This window comes from Ictidomys tridecemlineatus, chromosome 12 (assembly GCF_052094955.1).
Source record: "Ictidomys tridecemlineatus isolate mIctTri1 chromosome 12, mIctTri1.hap1, whole genome shotgun sequence".
Lineage (NCBI taxonomy): Eukaryota > Metazoa > Chordata > Mammalia > Rodentia > Sciuridae > Ictidomys > Ictidomys tridecemlineatus.
In genome coordinates, this window is record NC_135488.1 from 38,712,878 (window position 1) to 38,732,956 (window position 20,079).

At 43.8% G+C, this 20,079-nt stretch overlaps 1 protein-coding gene across 4 annotated transcripts in view; it reads right to left on the bottom strand.

Annotated features, from left to right (window-relative positions):
* Window positions 1–20,079, bottom strand: part of Aff3 (ALF transcription elongation factor 3) — a 493,397-nt gene that overhangs the window by 95,284 nt on the left and 378,034 nt on the right. For all 4 annotated transcript variants that reach the window (XM_078028559.1, XM_078028556.1, XM_078028558.1 and 1 more), the window contains one exon: window positions 17,574–17,625. In XM_078028559.1, coding sequence (XP_077884685.1) covers window positions 17,574–17,625 — 52 coding nt within the window. The remainder of the gene's footprint in view (window positions 1–17,573; window positions 17,626–20,079) is intronic.

Consider the following 20,079-nt stretch of genomic DNA (forward strand, 5'->3'; position numbering starts at 1 on the left):
CAGCTCATCACCCATTAAGAAAGGAGATGAGCATACGTAAAATGTTTTAAACCATTCCTTGAGAGGAGAAAACAAAGCTGCTAACCTCAGATTAAAACTGTGTGCTACATACCAAAACCAAGATCTTTTTTTTCTGCTCCTTCTCGTTAAAAAAGAACCTTCAGCTATGGCCCTCAATTTTTATTTACTGTTGGAAAATAATATAAGAAATAGACATTGAAACTAAAAAGCCAAGAAGAAAATTACTTAGGTGACTCCTGATTAAAGCCAGAGAAACTACTGATTGTAAACTAGACGAATTGCCCAATTTCATGCCTTCAAGAGTTGTATGTTACAGCAACCGTATTTTTTCTTTTGAGAGCTTTCATCATCTCTTCTTGTAACTTTCTTTCTATTCAGTCCTCAGCAAATGTGGTTGAGAGGGTTAAGAGAATGCTTCATGATCTACCCCGAGTTCATTACTCATTCATGAATGACTGTGAAGATCAAGTCTATGAGACAAAACAAGTTTTCCGCCAAAAACAGTCACTTTCTAGGCTCTCCTCAACAGATGACATCTTTTCTCTGTCCTTATTACCATGAGTTTGGTGCTCGGGGACGTAATCAGTAGATATTCAGGATTCCATGTGTGCTCAATGAATTACAAGTCACAATCTGTTACGGAAGGCAAATCAAAGAGGAAATTAAATGGCCTTGTTGGAACTGGGCTGAGCACAGAACAAGTTCATGGATATTGGAGTGGGGAGGAAAACAAAGAAAGAGGCTGAAATTCAGAGACTTTCCAGAGGGATCTTCTTTCGTTTTAGTACGGGGGATTGAACCTAGAGGCTTGAACACTGGACCGCTTCCACAACCCTCTTTTGGGTTTTTAATTTAGAGACAGGATCTGGCTGAGCTGCCTAAGGCCTTGCTAAATTGCTGAGGCTGGCTTTGAACTCGTCATCCTCTTGCCTCAGCCTCCCCAGCTGCTGGGATTACAGAAGTGTGCCACTGCGCCTGGCCTGACTTCTTTCCTGATGGAAACAGAACTAACACCTGGACAGCTATAAAATTCAGTCTGAACTACCTACTGTGTGCAGGCAGTGGGCTTGGTGGTGACAGCCCAAACAGACAAAGTCCTGGTCATACTGCACAGAAAGTCTAGAGGTGACACAAATGTGAAAAGTTGGGGGGCGGGGAGACACAAACAGCGTAGACTACAAAGGCTCGGGCGGAAAGAGTCAGGATGCTAAGATCCTGAATGCTGGAGGAATCAAGGCCCACTTTGGAAGGAATAACAAGGCTGAGATCTGGAAGCTAAAAAGGGTTACTGGGACTAGAGAAATGGAGGTGGGTGAAAAAGGAAGGGTTCTGGTTAGCAGAAGCTGGAAGCAGTATTAGGAGACGCTGGCTCAGCTGGAGAATTGTGCGAGGTCACTGCGGTGCCGCTCAGCAAGCTGTGGGGACAGTTTTAAGGACTTTTGGAGGTCCAATGCAGGATAGTGGATATTATCAACAGGACACTAGGAGTCATGAAAGGGTTTAGGATAGGGGGAGCTGGGTAAAGCAGGCTTGTATATCCTATGCAACTTCCTATGACTCGATCATTAAAAAATGTAGGGAGTGAGACGATACGGCTTACATTTTTCAAATACCACTCTGGCTTCTTTGTGGTGAATGGCCAAGTCTGAGGTTGTGGCAGTGATCTGGGCAAGAGATCTATCTCCATGATAACGTTGAAGATGGAGAGAGTTCCTGTTACCTTTTGCAGGTTTAGTGGAGGGAACTGGTCACTGATGGGACGTGGCAGGCTGGGGGAGGCATCAGGAATGGACCCCAGCTTTCTGGCTGGAGCTCCTGGTACAGATGGAGATTGTTAATGGAGCTGGGTAGGGCTAGTAGAACTGGAGCAGGGGGCCACAGTGGAGTGACTTTTGAATTGTAAAGTTCAAACTGCCAATGGGATGTTCAGTGCCGAGGGAGAGGAGGTAGCTGGAAACAGGAAATTAAAGCTATTAAAGGCCATCTAAGTAAAAAATAAAATAAAATAAAATAAAAATGATAAAATGGTTTGAAGTTTCTGGAGCTACGTTTCGTGACTGCTCTAAAAGAGCTAGGATTCCACTGGTTGGAATGTGTCTTTTTACCAGTGGCAGATGTGGGGAACTTCCACTTTTACTATCGACAGTACCAGGCTCATTCTTGACAATGAAGGATTGTCGAGAGAGAACCTCTGCAGTGGTGATTTGAATCCTGGTTCACCTGTGAGGGGATGGTGTCTCTGGGCCCCATTCAACTCCCAGATGCTCCTCAACTGACCTTGGGGTTATGTCTGAAGTTGAAACTATCCTAAGTCAAAAGTGCCTTTCAGCTGGGCACAGTGGCACATGCCTGTCATCCCAGGGACTCCGGGAGGCTGAGGCAGGAGGATTTCGAGTTCAAAGTCAGCGAGGTCCTAAGCAACTCACTGAGACTCTCTCTCTCTCTAAATACAAATAAAATAGGGCTGGGGATGTGGCTCAGTGGTCACATGCCCCTGAGCTCAATCCCCAGTACCACCACCCCAAAAACCATGGATTTCATATACCTGACCTAAAGACCATGGTTGCTTAGTGGTACAGGGTACTGAAGAGTCCTAGAGTCCTGGATGTGTCCCCTAGTGACTGCATGGGAGCCGTGACTCATGCCACTGTGCTGTCCAGCATCCTGAGAGAGGATGGGACCACAGAGAATCAGTCTGGGAAAAGATTAACGTTCAAAATCTGAAATCCAGTTTCTCCTCCGTGCACAGAGCTCTCAAACCATCTTAAAGTCAAAACGTTGCCAGTCATAGACCGTGGGCCACCCGGGATGGCCCTCTTATTGATTCCCAAGCTCTAGGAGTCCTGTTGCGGAAACTGTTGCCTGTGCCTCTGTGTTGGAGGGCTCCCCCCGTGTTTCCTTCTAACAGTTGCAAAGTTCCTGGTCTTATGCCTAGATCTTTGATCCATCTTGAGTTGACTTTTGTGTGGGGAGAGACAGGGGATCTAGTTTCATTCTTCTACACATGGAAATCCAGTTTTCCCCAGCACCATTTGTGAAAGAGACTGTCTTTTCTCCAATGTATGTTTTTTTTTTTTTTTTAATTTTTTGCTTAGAGGTTTTGTGTTTTTGTACCAGGGATTGAACCCAGGGGCACTTAACCACTGAGCCACATCCTCAGCCCTTTTTATTTTCTTTATTTTGAGGGAGGGTCTTGCTAAGTTGCTGAGGCTGGCTTGGAACTTCCAATCCTCCTGCCTCGGCCTCCTGAGCTGCTGGGATTACAGGCTTACACCACCGGGCCCAACTCCAGCGTGGTGTGTTTTTTGGCACCTCTTTGATAACCAGGTGATGGGACAGTTGCATTTCTTTGGGGAGAAGTTCCTTCTGTCAGATAAGAGAACTTCAAAGACAGCCGCTCCCTGCACTTGGGGAGGAACCCAGGGAAGGTCATGCCTGGAGCCCTAGATTCTCAGGCTTCTGGGGAGCTCAGCATGTCAGAGCATCACACCTGGGGACACATTGTTTTCTGGGTCCTCAAGGCCTGACATCTCCCAGGCACTTATGGAGCCCCAACCGCTGAAAGGAGTCTGATGTGAGTTATGATGGGCCGGGGACAGCCCCTCGGTCACCTGTTCAAATTGCCCCTACACTCTCTCTTTCTCCTGACTGTAGTGGAAATCGCCTCCCAGGCTAGCAGAGGCACAGGCGTTGGGACAGAGGATGGCAAAGTGATGTCACAGGTAGTATCCCCAGTGAGGGAGCAGGTCCTGGCGATGCTCAACAAAAGCCAGGATGCCTCTGTCCACCCCTCTCAGAAGAGCAGCCGTGTTAACATCTTCACTGACAACCTGACCTCGGATAAGGTGACCACATGAGTTGGTGACAGGAGTCAGCTTATGAGATCATGCTCCTTAGGCAACTCTAAGCCCTAAGCAGTCTTCTCCACAGGGTATAATAGGTGGTCAATAAATTATCAGATTCCTGGTAGCCATCAAAAGATTTAAACAATGCGGGGAGCTGGTCAAGCTTTCTTCAGAGGTGAGTTTTTAATGAAGGTAAAACAGAGAAAGAATATAAGTTATGGAAAAAAACTATATTCCAACCAATCAACCTATAGATGGGAGATGGTGGCAAATAATAGTTTTTGTTATCCTCATCCTGCAGTGTCAGCAGTAGGGAAGAAGCTCTCTCTGGTGGAGGGAAGCATGAACTAGGATCTCTCCCTTCAGCGATCTTATTAGGAACTTGGGACCAAAACAAAAATCTTTCCAAAGCAGATGACAGGTCTTCCCCCCCCACACCCCACGGCCCAGGACCAGTGCTAACCTACATCGCAGCAGACTCAGTTCACAGGAAAAAGAGTAGAGAATGCTGAGAGTTCAAGGAATGCTTAATAAAAGGGTGAACTGGACCTCACCGTATTGGCTGAATGTAAATAGAGGGAGGAGCAGTTGGAAAGAGCCAGAAAATTGTGCAAGTGTTGGCTTGACTTATCAAGTCACCAAGAACCTAAGTGAGCTGCCCCCTGCTGACCCCGTTCATCTGGTTTCTTTCTTTATTGACAAGTTCTTCAGTGCCTGAAATTCTGCCTTCTCATTGTGTTCTTACTCAATATGGCTTGTATAAACAGCTACTAATGTTTGCAGAGAGCAGTCTTTATGAGAGCAACTATATAGCCAGCCCAGGGCGCCCAAAAAAGCCAGATTTCCCTCACCTGTTTCTGACTCTTATCTGTTTTTTTAACCCCATTCACCCTCAAAAATGTTCTTATTTTAGGGTGCAGTGGTGCACACCTGTAATCCCAGAGGCTTGGGAGGCTGAGGCAGGAGAAGTGCAAGTTCAAAGCCAGCCTCAGCAACTTAGCAAGACCCTGTCCAAGATAAAAAGGAGTGGGGATGTGGCTCAGTGTTTAAGTGCTCCTGGGTTCAATCTCCAGTACCATAAAAAAAAAAGTTGTTGTTTAGATGATAAGTGATATTGTCATCCCTGACTGCCTGGCTCCTGTAGAGAACAGGATGAGGTCAAAGACTATTGAACAAAATGCTTCCTAGACAGCATTTCTAGGTATTTGAAGATGCAAAATACCTACAATTACTGAGGGAAAAGAAAAAAACAAAGAGGAGTAAGATTTTTCCTCTGTTTTGCAAATGCTACTAAATGGGTTGAACCACAATGAATGGAAGCATAAGAGACCCATCAACTAGACTCAAATGAAAACCAGTGGCATAAAAGTGAAGCTAATGAAATTTAAAATGTGATCGTAGATGTGGAAGGATATTAGGCAGTGAGATCAATTAACAAATGCAAGTCTGAACTTGAACAAGAACGGCAAGCAAGAGGTAAAGCCCTCACCAGTAAAGATATGTGATCCGGTCTAAATCTCACAGCATGTTCCAGCAAACAGGAAAACAAACTATCTCCGAATGGCCCTGGTGGCTCAAAGTGTGGTAATGCACACAATGGAGTCCTAGGCAGACATAACAAAATCATGCCAGTTGCAGAAAAATGGAGAGCATCATGTTAGGTAAAATAAGCCATTCATAGACAAAGAGCCTTATGTTTTTTTTTTTTTCTTATATGTGGAAGCTAGAGGGAAGGAAGGAAGGAAGGAAGGAAGGAAGGAAGGAAGGAAGGAAGGAAGGAAGGAAGGAAGGAAGGAAGGAAGGGGATCTCATGAAAGCAGAAGGGGGCACTGGTGTAGGGGAAGGGTCCAGGGGAGGGAGGAGGGGAGATACTGGGGAGTGAAATCGATCAGATTATATCATGTGCGTGTGTATCTATGCCACAGTGAAAGAAACCTGCTACTCTGTATAAATAACATGCACCAAAAAAATAAGGTAATAAAAAAAGAAATGCAATTGTCTTAAACCTCTCCTCTTAGAAATCCCACCAAATAACCAGGAAAGATCAACCACCTGAGAAGAGAAGGGACTAAAACTTGTCACCACATGCAGACAGACTTTTCAACTGTTCTCTTGAGGGCAAAAGCCAGTTGGGAGTGGAATCCCACCAGGGAGGGCCTGCACGGGAGCCCGGCCACACCTCTGCCTCACTGTGCACCTGTGGCTGTGGGTGGGAAGCCAAGGGGCCCGGCCGCATTCTGAGTCCTGCCAGTCCCAGCAGCAGAGGACTGTGGGACACAGGGTGGGTGCTAACAGACAGCACCACACACGTGTGCTTGTCCGAGAGAGTGGCCGCCATACCTACTGCCCGCTGAGCTTCCAGGAGACACCCTAAAGCATTGTGCGCATCTCAATTCCCAGTTCTTGGGAGTCAAGGTTAAATTTGGGGCCTGGATGATGATGCTGGGCTGCCGGTCAAAGTCAGGTGCTGATTTACCTTCTGGATGGGCCCCTGGCCTCCAGGTCTCACTGGAATGGACAAGTCTATGTCCTAGAAGTCTCTGATGTATACTTTTAGTTAAAGAAATGAAAAGCAAATCACAGGTAATAAGTGCCAAGTTCTATTAAGCATTGCCTGATGGGGGCTGGTGCTGGGGCTCAGGGGTAGAGCGCTTGCCTGGCAGGTGTGAGGCACTGGGTTTGATCCTTAGTATCATATAAAAATAAATAAATAAGTAAATAAAGGTATTAAAAAAAAAAACAAAAAACAATCTCCCGACAGGTCTCTTCCAACAGTTCCAGTCTTAGCGGGATTTAACGCAGTGACTGGGCCTCAGGATGATGGCAGCAGCTTCTTAGCCAGCCCGGGTAGCTAGTGATTCAGGCTCTGCTCGGTCCTGCAGGCTCCACCATGGCTCTGTGGCCTGCTCATTCAGACTTTGGTCATCTGAAGCATCTTGCAGGGCAATTTTAATGCAGCTCAGACCTTGAGCAAGGCCAAAATGCCGATGGTCCATTAGGGACTCTCATCTTAGGAGATATTTAGAAAATTTGATTGACGTAATAACTGTGCACAATTTGTGGGGTACAGTGTGATAGTTCAACACGTGTGTACAGTGTACAATGATGAGATCAGGCAACAAGGATTTCTACCGCTTCAAACATTTATTACGTCTTAGTGTTGGGACCACTGAAAAAATCTTCTCTCTTAGCAATTCTGAAATAGGCCATGAAGTGTTGTCTCTCCTAGCTACCCTGCCGTGTTCTAGAACAGGAGAAGTCACTCCTCCTGTTCAGCTGCACCTGCATCTGTTGGTCATCTCTTCTCCATCTCCCCACCTTACGTCCCCTCCTGCCGGGTTCTGGTGTCCACTATTCTACTCTCTGCTTTTAGGAGATCAATTGTGGACTCGTCTCTGGTCCTACAGGTGATATCAGGGTTACTCATTCCCCACTTGGTTCTGTTTGACAAGTGCCTTTCTGGATTTTTTTAAAGTTCTTTTGCTCCCTCAGTGTGATGACATCCCCGTCACTCCCCACTGGTCCTGGTGGATGGTGGATGACGATGAAGGCAACCAGGGCCTCCATTTCGGAACACAGGTGTGACTTTGTTTTTGTACAAAGACCAGACGAAAGTGACGGAAATGCTTTGGTGGTTTTGTCTTTTTTTTTTTTTTAAATACAACCTGTGCTTGCAGAACCCAAATCTAAGTCTGGCTTTATATTTTATCGAAACCTTTTCTTTCCTCAGACAAAATAGTAATATTTGAAGGTAAAAATAGGTTTGTAATGGCTAGGAAAGATTAATTTGCAAACCAGTCATAAAAGAGAATGCAGAAGCAATTTTGAGCATGTTGCTGCTGTGAGAATTTCTTTCTCTCAAGTGAAACACAGTTTTGCAGGTTGGGAGAGAGTTTCGCACAGAATGCATCACAGTCGCACAATTTTCTTTGAACTGCTCTGGACTTGGAAGTCAAGGTTGAAGGGAGAGGTACCTGGAGATCGACTGCTCAATTAGACCTCCAAGAGAGATGTTCTGGCTAACCCGCACCCTGGAGATGACCACATCTGGTGGCCTGACATTTCAGCACCTGTCTGATCTGCTTCTTAAAGATGGCCTTGTTTCACTCAGCACAGCCTGTAGGCTGCAGATGTGATTGGGATAGAACTAAGAAGTATCAAGGGCCCAGATGACCAAAGATAATGTATATATATACATTTTTTTTTTCTTATGTAGAAGTAACAGGCCGAGAGAGTCTCCTGAGAAAGGCTATATTCATGAGATAACCAGCTCTACTTGGAGAAGATTTGGGAGAATCAAAATGAAGCTTTCCAATGGTAATCTGTACCAAACACCTGGACAAGTGTAGGTCAATTCTTTACTGCCTGACACCACCCTAGCCTGGGGAGGAGTGATACCATGTATTCCAAGGAGCCACTACTCATGAACTGTGACAATTCCAAATAAGCTATTGAAGGACAAAACACATCGAAGTCGTGGGACAAAAGGGCCACTCCTCTGAGCTGAACAGGAGTGTGCTCTGGAGGCAGAATCCCCTTCCTCTGCCAGCCAGCAGCCCTGCCGGAAGCTGTGCAGGGGAGGCATGAGCCCATCATTTCCGTGTGGAGCCCTTGGCCTGCTCCCTCAATGGAGAGTCTGGGCAGGTGGTGTTGATATCTGCCCATAACAAGAACTTGGCTTTGTTTAAAAAATGTAGCTCCTTCTATGAATTCTGCAACAAAGGCCACTATTCCCCATTTTTGTGTGTGTGTGTGTGTGTTTTATGTTTGCCCAAATTTAATGGATCATCTTTTAAAATGTTTATATGATTCTTCTCATTTTGCAGATTTCCGCTGAGAGTCCTTGGATTGAAATTAGGTACATCCCATGGCCCAGGTGGGCTGCACAGCAACGCAACCCGCAGAAATATCAATTGGATCCCGAAGAAGATAGCTTAAAAAGACATTTTAGCAAATAGCATTGGAGGCTTTTGTGCCTCTCTCTGTCTTGGTGACATTTAAGTTGGCTGACCATTTCCATTTTGGAAATTGCAGTTGATTAACATGAAAAAGGAAAAAAGCAATTATGGATTTGTTTTTTCCTGTGCAGCCACAATATGCTTGTGCTTTTTGCAAATGTTTGTACACAGTAGCATGATATAATAAAGGAGATTTTCATCTGCTTCCAGTGACAGTAAAATTTTATTTATGGTTACTTCATACATAGATACAACAATGACCTGATAAGCTGTAGCCTTCAACTATAGTTGTTGTTTTATTTCCATAGTAAAAAAGAAACCAGTTCATCAATGTGATCAAATTGGGTAATTTAGCTCAGGTTAATCAATTCAAGACTAAAAATAAAAGCAAGCTTAAACAACTTTCCCCCTTATGTCGTTATTAGGACTAGTATAGATCTTATATACATGTCTGCATAGCCCTTTAAGGCAAGACATTTCCAGGCATTGAAAATTTACTTATGTATTTTGTGGTTAAATTATTGTAACAAATATTACTAATGTGTAATTCATCCAGACCAACAAGCCAGCCACCTTGCATGGATGTTTGATGCTTACTAGGTATTTAAGACTATTCTCAGAATGATTTATGTTAAAACCTGTCTAGCTCTTCTTGTTTGGCTACAAATAACAATACAGTTCATTTTTCATGGAGGAGAAACTTGATTTTGGAGCCTTGCCCCCCAAACCTGGTCCTGATTATTGCTTCAACTCCTGTTTATATAATTCTACACAATTTTGGCAGGATTCAAGAGCACATACCAGGGTGTTGGCTTTGATGAATCTCCTGGGATGTGAATGTCACGCTGACTGGATGAACTCTGGCCACAAATCCCAGACAAGCACAATGACTCTATTTATTCAGACTTGGCTGCCTGAATGCAGATTGACTCTGGGGGTAATAAATTTTCACAGGCCAAGAACTTCAGCATCAACCAAGCTGATCCTGAGAAGAAAAAATGCACCTAAGGAAGCAGAGCTGGGCGCATACACCTCCTGCGTTTTTATTCCATGTCTGCATTTCATTCAGTGGATTCATTTGGTCACTGATGGACATGCACCATCAATGGTGTCAGAGGTTCTTTTTAAAAAATTCTGCTTTTTGTTATGCATTTGTCATATTAAAAAGGAACAAGGGATCAACAAAGAGGTCCCTTTATAGTTGGTGATGGCTTTTTATAAAAAATATTTTTTTTTAGTTGTTAATGGACCTTTATTTTTTATTTATTTATATGTGGTGCTGAGAATCGAACGCTGTGCCTCACACATGCTAGGCAAGTGCTCTGCCACTGAGCCCCAGCCCCAGCCCTGGTGATTGCTTTTAATGTGCTAGCACACCCCAAACTGATATGACCTCTGGGGTAGAGAGCCGAGAATTGAGGGCACATTTCTTGTGCCAGTGTCAGAAACCAGAGGCTACAAAATGGAGTAAGAACTGCAATTCTGGGCTCAGAGCAGCCTCACCTACAATCTTGACATCTCGCTGCATCGAGACTTTAGATTTTCCCTGACAAACGTGATTATTACTCTATGCATTATAAATAAGAAAATAATTGGCTCTTTAGCTTGCAGATTTATGTTAATGACCTAGCTATCTATTAAATTAATTGCGTGCTCTACAAATATTGATTGGGGATTAAAAGGTAACTTTCTTTCATTGTGCAAGAAGTAAATTAGGCCAACAGGGAAATTTCCCTCTACAGATTATATCCAAAGATCGTTGCCTGCAAAATTAAAATAGTCAGTCTAAGCGGATAAACCATGCTCATTTAAAAGAGAAAAATGCATTTATATAATTAAAATGAAAAGACTGCCCAGTATGTGCGGGTAATGTAATTACCAAGAAGCTGTAGGCATGTGGAGAGCTGTTCAATTTGGATCCCTGTTCCCTTCCTCTCCCGAGCTATGTATTTGTCACCTCGGAAACGCTGTCTGCCATTGACGCTGTCTCCACTGCTGCTGGCTGAAAGTGTTCATCATGCGCTCCTTCCCTCAGGTCTCAGCCATAACCCTTCCATCTAGATTCTCTCTGTCTCACCTCCCAAGCCTTCCTTCACCAGAGAGGCAGAGCTCATGGTTTCTACCCAAAGGCAAGCCATGCAGTGCAATTCCTCTCTCCCTTCCAAATCCCCATTAAAAATTCCCTTTAAGGCCAAATGACTTCAGGAATCACTTTGTCCTAAGCCTTCTGATTCCTTTCCATTCTTCTACAGAACCATCGGCCTCGGGAATGGCCAACGTAAGAAGGGATCCGACAAATCTGCTCCATGATTCACATGCTCTTCATTTGTCCAAGGAGGGACGCTTGTTCTCCACTCTTTTGGGTTACTTCCAATTTGAAGCCCACCAAGGGTAAGACCTGTAGGGGCAGCCAGGAGATGACCCTTGCGTTTTAATCGAATCTGCAAACTTTCCAAGTAAACATTGGCACAGCCCCAGATGTAGAGACCACAGCCAAAATGCCATTGTCCTTGGAAGGGACACCCGCTTTCTTGGTTTTGGAGGTTCCCATTTGACACAACTTATCAAAACGTGTAACCTCCATATGGCTTGACGCAGGCATGTGAAAGGAGTGGCCACTGACACTGGAGGCCCTGGTGGTGGGACAGGTGCTTTTCTCTCGGCTGTTTGTGCATTCATTTAGAGCTGGCTTATGATCTTGGGTCTTATATTTTTGTTAATTCTGTCAATGCTTTTTAAAAAAATATTTATTTTTTAGTTTTAGGTGGACACAATAACTTTATTTTATTTTTATGTGGTGCTGAGAATAGAACCCAGTGCCTCACGGATGCCAGGCCAGTGCGCTACCACTTGAGCCACATCTCCAGCCCTGTCAATACTTTTTTAAAAAAATTGTTTTTAATCATCAATGGACCTTTCCTTCCTTCCTTCCTTCCTTCCTTCCTTCCTTCCTTCCTTCCTTTTCAGTGCTGAGAATTGAACCCAGTGCCTCACCCAGGCTAGGCAAGCGCTCTACCACTAAGCCTCAGCCCCATCCTTCTATCAACAATTTTGATGTTTATGTAGGACTAATTAGAAAAAACATCAGAGTGTTCAGTAAACGAAATAAAGAAATGGCAGAGGTCATCCTTGATACTGGACTCCCGACAAGGGAAAATATGCCCCATGTAACACAACCCTTATTCACACATCCGTCAACATACAGCGTCTCTGCTGTGCCAAGCACCATCTCTGCCCTCAGGAAACTTCCATTTTAGTTGGTAGAGAGAGAGATTTAAAAACAAAAGCATACAATATATAACTAAAATTATGTGAGAGCGAGGATAAAGATGAAGGTTACGGTGAGAAGGGCAAGCCAGGGGTCTATTTAGATCAGGGCAAGATTTCGCTGAGGAAGCTATCACACTGAAGATGAGTAGGTGTTAGGCAACAACGGAGGAGGCAGAGGCTGGTAGAGGCCGCAACACCTGAGCTTGGCTTGCTGAAGGGCCCAAAGAACGGTTACACTATGAGCTCTGGGTTTTACCCCTGGTGGAATGGGAAACCCATTTAAGAGATGGAAGATTGTATTATAGGGGGTGGGGATCAGCAATATAGTGGTTTATATTAGACTGGTTTGGACCAGTCAGGATGGAAAGAGGTGAGTAAAGTAATATTTAATTTTGGAGGCTAAATTTAGAGGTTTGAAGGATTAAATGAATGTTTGAGTGAGAAACAAGGATGGGTCCTAGATTTCTAGGCTTGACTCGTTGGGGCATCCGGCCATGCCAGTTTTAGACACAGGAATGATCTCAAGAGGAACATATTTGTGTGTCTGCACAGAGTGGGGTGGCAAAGACCAGAAGCTCTGTCTGATTTGAAACGCTTGTGAGACATTCCAGTGGAAAAGCCAAGGAAGTCTGAGGTTCAGGAGAGAATTCTGAGCTGAGGCTATAACTTTAAAAATTGCCAGTACATAAAAATTGAAGGTCATGGGAAGGAATGAGATCACCAAGAAAGAGTAGAAACAGAGAAGTCGGGAATAAATATGACAAGGCTTTAGCATTCAACACTGGGAAGAGACCATGCAGCCAGCAAAGCATCCTGGGAAGAAACCGCCAGAGGGGTAGGGACTGAGAAGAACCCAGTTCATTTGGCTCCATAGAGGTCACTGGTGGTTCCGGAGGAGCAGTTCTGGTGGAGAGGCAGGAAGTAAGAAAGCACAAGAACAGGTCCCCAGATAACATTACGAGAGGAAATGGGATGGCCTTTGGGGAGGAGCAGGACAGCGTCCTTTTGTACAGGGGGGAGAGGGGATGTAGGGAGATAAAAGCAGTGGTGTGGATGCCGTATTGGAAAGATTCATCTATCCTGTTGGAAGCCAGTCATCCGTGGTATGCTCTAGAGAGATAAGGAGGAATAAGATACAGAATAAGGGTCAAGTTTTTCACTCAAAAAGTTGAGAAGATAGAAAACGAGATCTCATGGTATCTGCTATTATAAAATCTGAGATGGAGGTAATTACAGGACATTGAGGGAGACCAACATGAAATGACAGCACCAGGTACTGATCTAAGTTATGTCTATATAATATGATACCTAGACAAGCCGCCAAATAAGGACACAAAGAGATATACACAAAAACATTACAGAGAAGATGAAATCATATTCCCCAAAATGTTCAGGAAACCCACAGAAAAATAGCAAAAATGAAAAAACAAAGAACATACCAAAAAAGCGGGGGGGGGGGCAGACTTAAGCCTTAACATATCTATAACTACATTAAATGTAAATGGTCTAAATGCTCCAATTAAAAGAGAAATTGGCAGAGTTGAGGAAGATATGACTTAACCACATGTTGTCTCTAAGAAACTCACTTCAAGTATAAAAATATAGGCAGACTGAAAGTAAAAGAATGGAAAAATCACACTATGCAATCATTAAAACAAAAACAAAAACAAACAAATAAAAAGGAGTAGCTATACAGAAACCAGAAAAAGCAAAGAGCAAAGAGAAATGACCAGAGGTAGGGTGGAACACTGCATAATGATAAAAGAGTCAATTTGTCAAAATATGGAATCCTATATATTTATATGCACCAACTAACAGAGATGGAAAATACATAAAGCACAAACTGATAGGATGGAAAGGAGAAATAAACCCACAAATAAAGCCAGAGACTTCAACACTATTCTGAACAATTGATAGAGTAACTAGACAAAAAGTCAGAAAACATAAGAACCCAATAACATCACACTCAACAACATTAAATAGGATGCAATTAATATTTACAGAGCATTCCACCCAACAATAGCTGAGTCCACATTCTTCGAAGTGCCCATAAAACGTACTGATATAAGCCAAATTTGAATCATAAAAAAAGCTTCAACAAGTTTGTGAATTGAAGTCATATAGTGTATGTTTTCTGACCACTTTGGAACCAAACTAGAAATCAATAAAAGTAAGATTAAAGCAGCTCTCTATAAACAGCTGGACATTGAATAACACACTTCTAAATGATCCATGCATCAGAGAAGTTGTTTCATTGAACTAAATGGCAATAAAAACACAACATGTCAACATTGGTGGGATAAAGCCACAGTGGTGCTGAGAGTAAAATGTGCAGCACTAAATGCTTACATTATAAAAGAGGATATCTCAAATCAATATTGAAGCTTAGATTAGATTAAGTTAAAAAAAAAACATAAAGTTTCAGGGCTAGGGATATAGCTTACTGGTAGAGCCCTTGCCTAGCATATGTGAGGCCCTGTGTTCAATCCCCAGCACCACACACATGCACACAAATAAAATCTAAACTTTCCCAATGAAATGGATCAACTGGCAGAAGGAGGGAAATAATAATGATAATTAATCATTGAAATTAAACATTGAAAAAATATATCTAAACAGAGAATAATAATGAAACAACAAAAAACTATTTTAAAAATAGACAATCTCTAGTAAGACTGACCAAAACAGAAAAAGAAAAAAAAGAAGATAAATGATAGGTACCAGGAATGAAATGGGCTAGTATTACCGATCTGTATGCATCGAAAGGATAATAAAGAAATGCTATAAATAACTCTACACCTGTAAACACGACAATTTAAATGACACAGATAGAGTAATTACTTGAAGAGCACACATTATTACAACTGATTAATTAGCTCATTAGAAATCCAAGAAACAATATAACTATTAAGGAAATAAAATCTGTAAGCTTTAAACACTTCCAAGCACACATGGCTTCAATTCCCAGTCTGCTTTATCTCCAAGAGCACTGGGCAATGGGGGAAGAGGCAGCGTCAGATGGGAGCATCCAAACACACCAGGAGTCCCCAGATCTTTGCAGGAAGACAAACAGGTGTAGCCGCTTGGAGCTCTTGGGGGAATCTCTTTATTACAGCGGCTATTACAGGTCAGCTGGACCGACATTCACAAGGACAACCAGCAGTCATGGAAGATAAGGTTAAGGATCTTTGTATATATGTTTACCAGAGCAGGGAAGTAAGCAGTATGTTTTCAAAAGACTTTGGGGTAGGGGAAAAATTCTGATTACACCTGGAAAAATCACTTATGGTAAGCATTTAGTCATCTTTCGATGACAGAGAAATGAAGTGTGCATATGTGTGCTGCGTAAGTATGCAGGCTGCATTATTTCAGGGGAAAATCTTACTTTGGTCTTGGAGAAAGAGAGAGGAAAAAAACCCCACTCCATATCATTAGTCTTTTTTAAAGGTAGGGAGGGAATTACAATTTTGTGATTAGACTAGGAAATAATTATAGGCCAAAGTAGGACAACTTAATAGAATTAGTGCTGAAGAATTAACTTAAACTACACACACAGAACCACTGTCTGGGGTCTTGATTACGAGATAGGGATTACTGCAGACAAATAATTCATCCTGTCAGTTCCTTTCATTGCAAAAAAATAGGAAGGGATCAAATAAGCAAGAATCAAGGACCTGACTTGCATAGTCACAGCACAAGATTATCAGTGGCTGGAGATTGGAAAGCAATAGTCAAAAGCTTCTGACTGTTTTAGAGAAAGTGTATAAGCACATCACTGAAAATGCATGTGTTTTAAAATTGAGTTTTCATTGGAAATATTTCCTGGAGATGGCTCCAGAATTATTTCCAATTAAGAAAAGTTTGCTAGATTCAATAGTCTGTGAATCTTTTTTTTCTAATATATAACATACATAATTTATGCTTTTGACAGAATTTAATCCCTACTGTGCTTATCTGAGCCTCAAAGAGATGAAACAATCTGCTATTTTTTAAAAAAAATATTTTATATTTTATAGTTGTCGATGAACCTTTATTTTATTCATTAGTTTTTATGTGGTGCTGAGAATCGATCCCAGTGCCTCACAGGTGCCAGGCAACAGCGCTACCACCGAGCCACGACCCCAGCCCCCCAAATCATCTGCTTTTATTCAGACAGATGAGAAACCAAAATTAGGAGTAAGATTTGTTACCTAACTCACTGCTAAGAGTGCAGTGTTGTGGTGTCTCACTGCCTAGTGCAGACCCCTAGAAATAAATGAACAGATCTGTCACAAATGCAAAGCCTCCGGTGGCCCTCCCTGCCCCTGCCAGCCTTCGCTCCCTGGGGGGTTCTCTGATTGCCAATCTGATCTCCAGATTCATGGAGCCCCTCTCACACCCCTGCTGCCCCAACCCCCCCCCAGCAAGGCGAGGACCCCACAGTGGTGACCCCGGGTCCACATTCTGCTCAGACACCTGGAAACTCTCCTTTCCTCTCATTTCTCCTCCTTCTTGCTTGCTCTCTCTGCACGATTTGTATTTTATCTAGACAGTGAATCACTCAAGCAGCACTCCACGGAACCTCTGCATCTACTTTGCTACATTAAAGTCAGTTGAATGGCATATGTATTTGGTATTGCATGTAAAAATGACTTATCAAAAAAAACCTCTTGGAATTGTCTTTCCACCCGTCCCTGTTTATCCAAACTTGACAACACGCAATCCAGGTGATGAGAAAAAGGAAACAGAAGTGTAGGGAAATCTGGCTCCGGTGTTTTCAAACTTGCTTTACAACACCAGCGTTTTTCTGAAATGCAGGGTAGAAGTGATGAATGCTGAGTGGATATTTTTTCACCTTAACTGACTGATCAGAAGAGTATTTATAACCTCCCTGACGGATGTCTCAAGCTGATAAATCAACACCGAGGGAGAATATTTCAAGCACATTTATCATTTAAGACAAACAGCCCGGACTGCGCGTGATCATTTTTTATTCATCATTTTAGCTCACCTCCACATTTGCTTCTTCTCAATGTTAATAATATCTGTATAAAGCTGCTCAATATTTAATGTTACAGCTTGCCTGCTGCATGCCGATGAGCTAAAGGTCACGTGTTTGATCTCTGGAAGGCTGGGTTAGCTTAGCCAAAAAAGAAAAGAAAAGAAAAAAAGAAAAAAAAAGGAAAAGAAAAGGTGGTGGGGGTGGGGAGAGGAAGGGAGAAAGAAAGAAAGGGGAAGCCTGATTCTGGTCCGCTTCCTTGTAAAAATAGACTCGTTGCTGGTCTCCCTGTCACAGGACATCACAGAATTAAAGTTTTAAGGGGAATGAAGGCCAAGGTATTTCAACAAACTTGCCCAACCGCACAGAGGCTCACGATCCATGGAACCTTCTAGAGAAGCACAATCCCGTCTCTGCCACTCAACTCACGTCCCGCAGAGCTGGCTGGTGAGGGGCAGCCCTGTCCCACCCACAGGACGGCGACTGACAAGAACGTCTTACCTGTTCACCCTCCTCTTCATCGCTACTTAGCTTAAGGTCATCTTCCAGCATTCTGTAAAGGGACAGAGAGGTACAGGTACTTAGTAGTTTCAAGATCACTTAACACCAAAAAGTGTCACCTTTCTAAGAGCGACGTTTCAGTAGTAAGAAGTCTGCTTGATTTCCTAATTATTATTATCTTTTTCTTTCTCTCTTAAGGGCTTTTCCTCCGAGCCACCAAGGAAACAGCAGATAGGGTCACCCACGAAAATCAGCCCTGGCGACAATCACGGGACGAGATGGGAAGCTTCCAGAATGAGTTGATTTAGACAAAATGAACCAAAGGGGGCTTTTCCCTGGGGCAGTTTTAATTTCACAATTACTTGTTTATGGTTTTTTCATGTCCAGGGGCTGGGCTGTGTCCCTGTGCCTGCCTGGGGTGGGGAGTGGGGGCGTTCATGGTAGAGAAAATGGAAGACCAAGTAGCACTCTACTGGGAGCCGTGCAAAATAACTGTGAGCTGTGAGCAGCCCAGCCTTGGTCCTCCACCTGTGTAGGTGAGGGCTGGAGAAGTCATCTGCCCCAGACCCTGCTGGGCAGAGAAAACCCAATGGGAGGGGCTTTGGGGGCCACTCCCCACCCACTCGGGGTGCCTCCGATTCTTCCTAACAGAAGCAGTGAGTCCATTAAGGCTAAGAGAGAAAAAGAGAAATGCAACTTCAGACCCGATTGTTTCTGATGATGAAAAACCGTATTCTTATCAGCGTCTCTGAGTTATTTCTTTCTATAATAGAAGTTTTCAAATGGACTTATTTATTGAAAAAGAAATCTCATTCAGAAATGCCATCTCTAAGGAACTGTACCAGCGGAGCTGTCCTGGGGCCCACGCTGCATGCACCGGGGGCTCCCCACATGGGTCTGAGGGCAGCTGAGCCTTGGTGCTTGGAGACCTCATTGTCCTCCTTGAAGTCGGCTTCCCAAGACTGTCCCCCAACGCGGGTCTGGTGTTCTTTAAATGCCAAGGATAGGCCTATCATCAAAAGATGCCCCTGGATGATTTTATAATCCATGGTCGGGATTTCAGTGAGGACGCAGGCAGGGTGTGGACCCAGGGCTGCTGCAGGTGTCCACACGAGTTACTTGACCTACCCTCTGCCCACCGGTCCCCTCATCCCTATTTGTAAATAGGTCATCTTGAATGTGTGGTCCTGCTTCAGAGTCTGAGAGTCTGTGAAATAAATTTGCTTTTCCTATTTCATAGTCAAGAAAAATGGAGAACACAGCTAAGACATTTCTGTTATTTCTGATGTACCAGTGGAGCCATTACTAGCAGGACACCAATTCCGTGTCCCCCTAGGCCCCTCAACCCTCCCAGTGGGGGTGCACCTCATTGCTCTAGTCTTCAAACCCCAAGGAAACACACACATCAGCCTGGAGGGGGGACTGCGGGGCTCCCCAACATCACTGTGTGCTCCTGGTAAGTGGCTTATTTTCTCGAGCTCCCAAACCCACACACTTGGCTTCTCAGAGAAGAGCCATCTTGGTGATTTATCAGCGCACCCTTTGGAAATCATCTAGGGGAGGGGACTGTGTTTCCTTTGCCCTTGCACAGTGACGGCGCAGAGGACGACCCCAGTTGGTTGGCGAGGCCACAGCACTTTCCCTAAGACTGATTTCTAGCAAGACACAAATGTCTTTCTGATTCAAAAAAGACCACAAAAGGAGGCAATTTCTTGGCTCCACTCCTCTTCTCTTCTTTTGAGGTAAACTACCCATCAATCTCCAGGATGCAGGGCGAGCACTGAGTGTTCTCAGAGTGGGTGGTCCTACGGGTGGGTGGGCAAAGGGAGGGGAACACACACCATCAGCATGAATCACCCTTTGTCACGGAGAGCACATCAAGGGTGACAGGGAAACTTAATCTTTATACGTGCATGGTATGCACCCGCTCTGAAGACCTGCCAACCAGAGCAAGACACCTTGGGGTGCCCTGCAGTAGGGGTCTTAGCCTGGCTGCATCATTGGAGGGGACCTGTCACCCGACGAGGCCAGCAGTGTTGCAAGCCACCATAATGGCAAAGGCAGTGTGTGAGGTGCTCTTTTAAGGGAGGGAGCAAAGTGAACTTTTGCTTATTTTAAGCACGTTCTAAATGTGTTGCAATGACCTGAATGTGATCCTCTAACATTCATGATTTGGGAAGTTAATCCAAAAAATCAGAAGTGGATGGTATTTGGAGATGGGGCCTTTGTTAGGTGACTATTATTAGAGGAGCCCATGAGTGTATGACTCCACGATGATGATAGTGGCTTTAGAACAAAAGGAAGAAAGACGTGAGCTGGCACAGTTGTACTGTTTCTCTACATGATGCCCTCTACCATGTTAGGATGCAGCAGGAAGGCTCCCACCAGATGCCAGAGCCATGTGCTCGGACATTTTACCATCTAGAACCATGAGTCAAATAATTACCTGGTCTCAGGTATTTTGTCATAGCAGCAGAAAACAGATAAAGACATGGATCAACATATA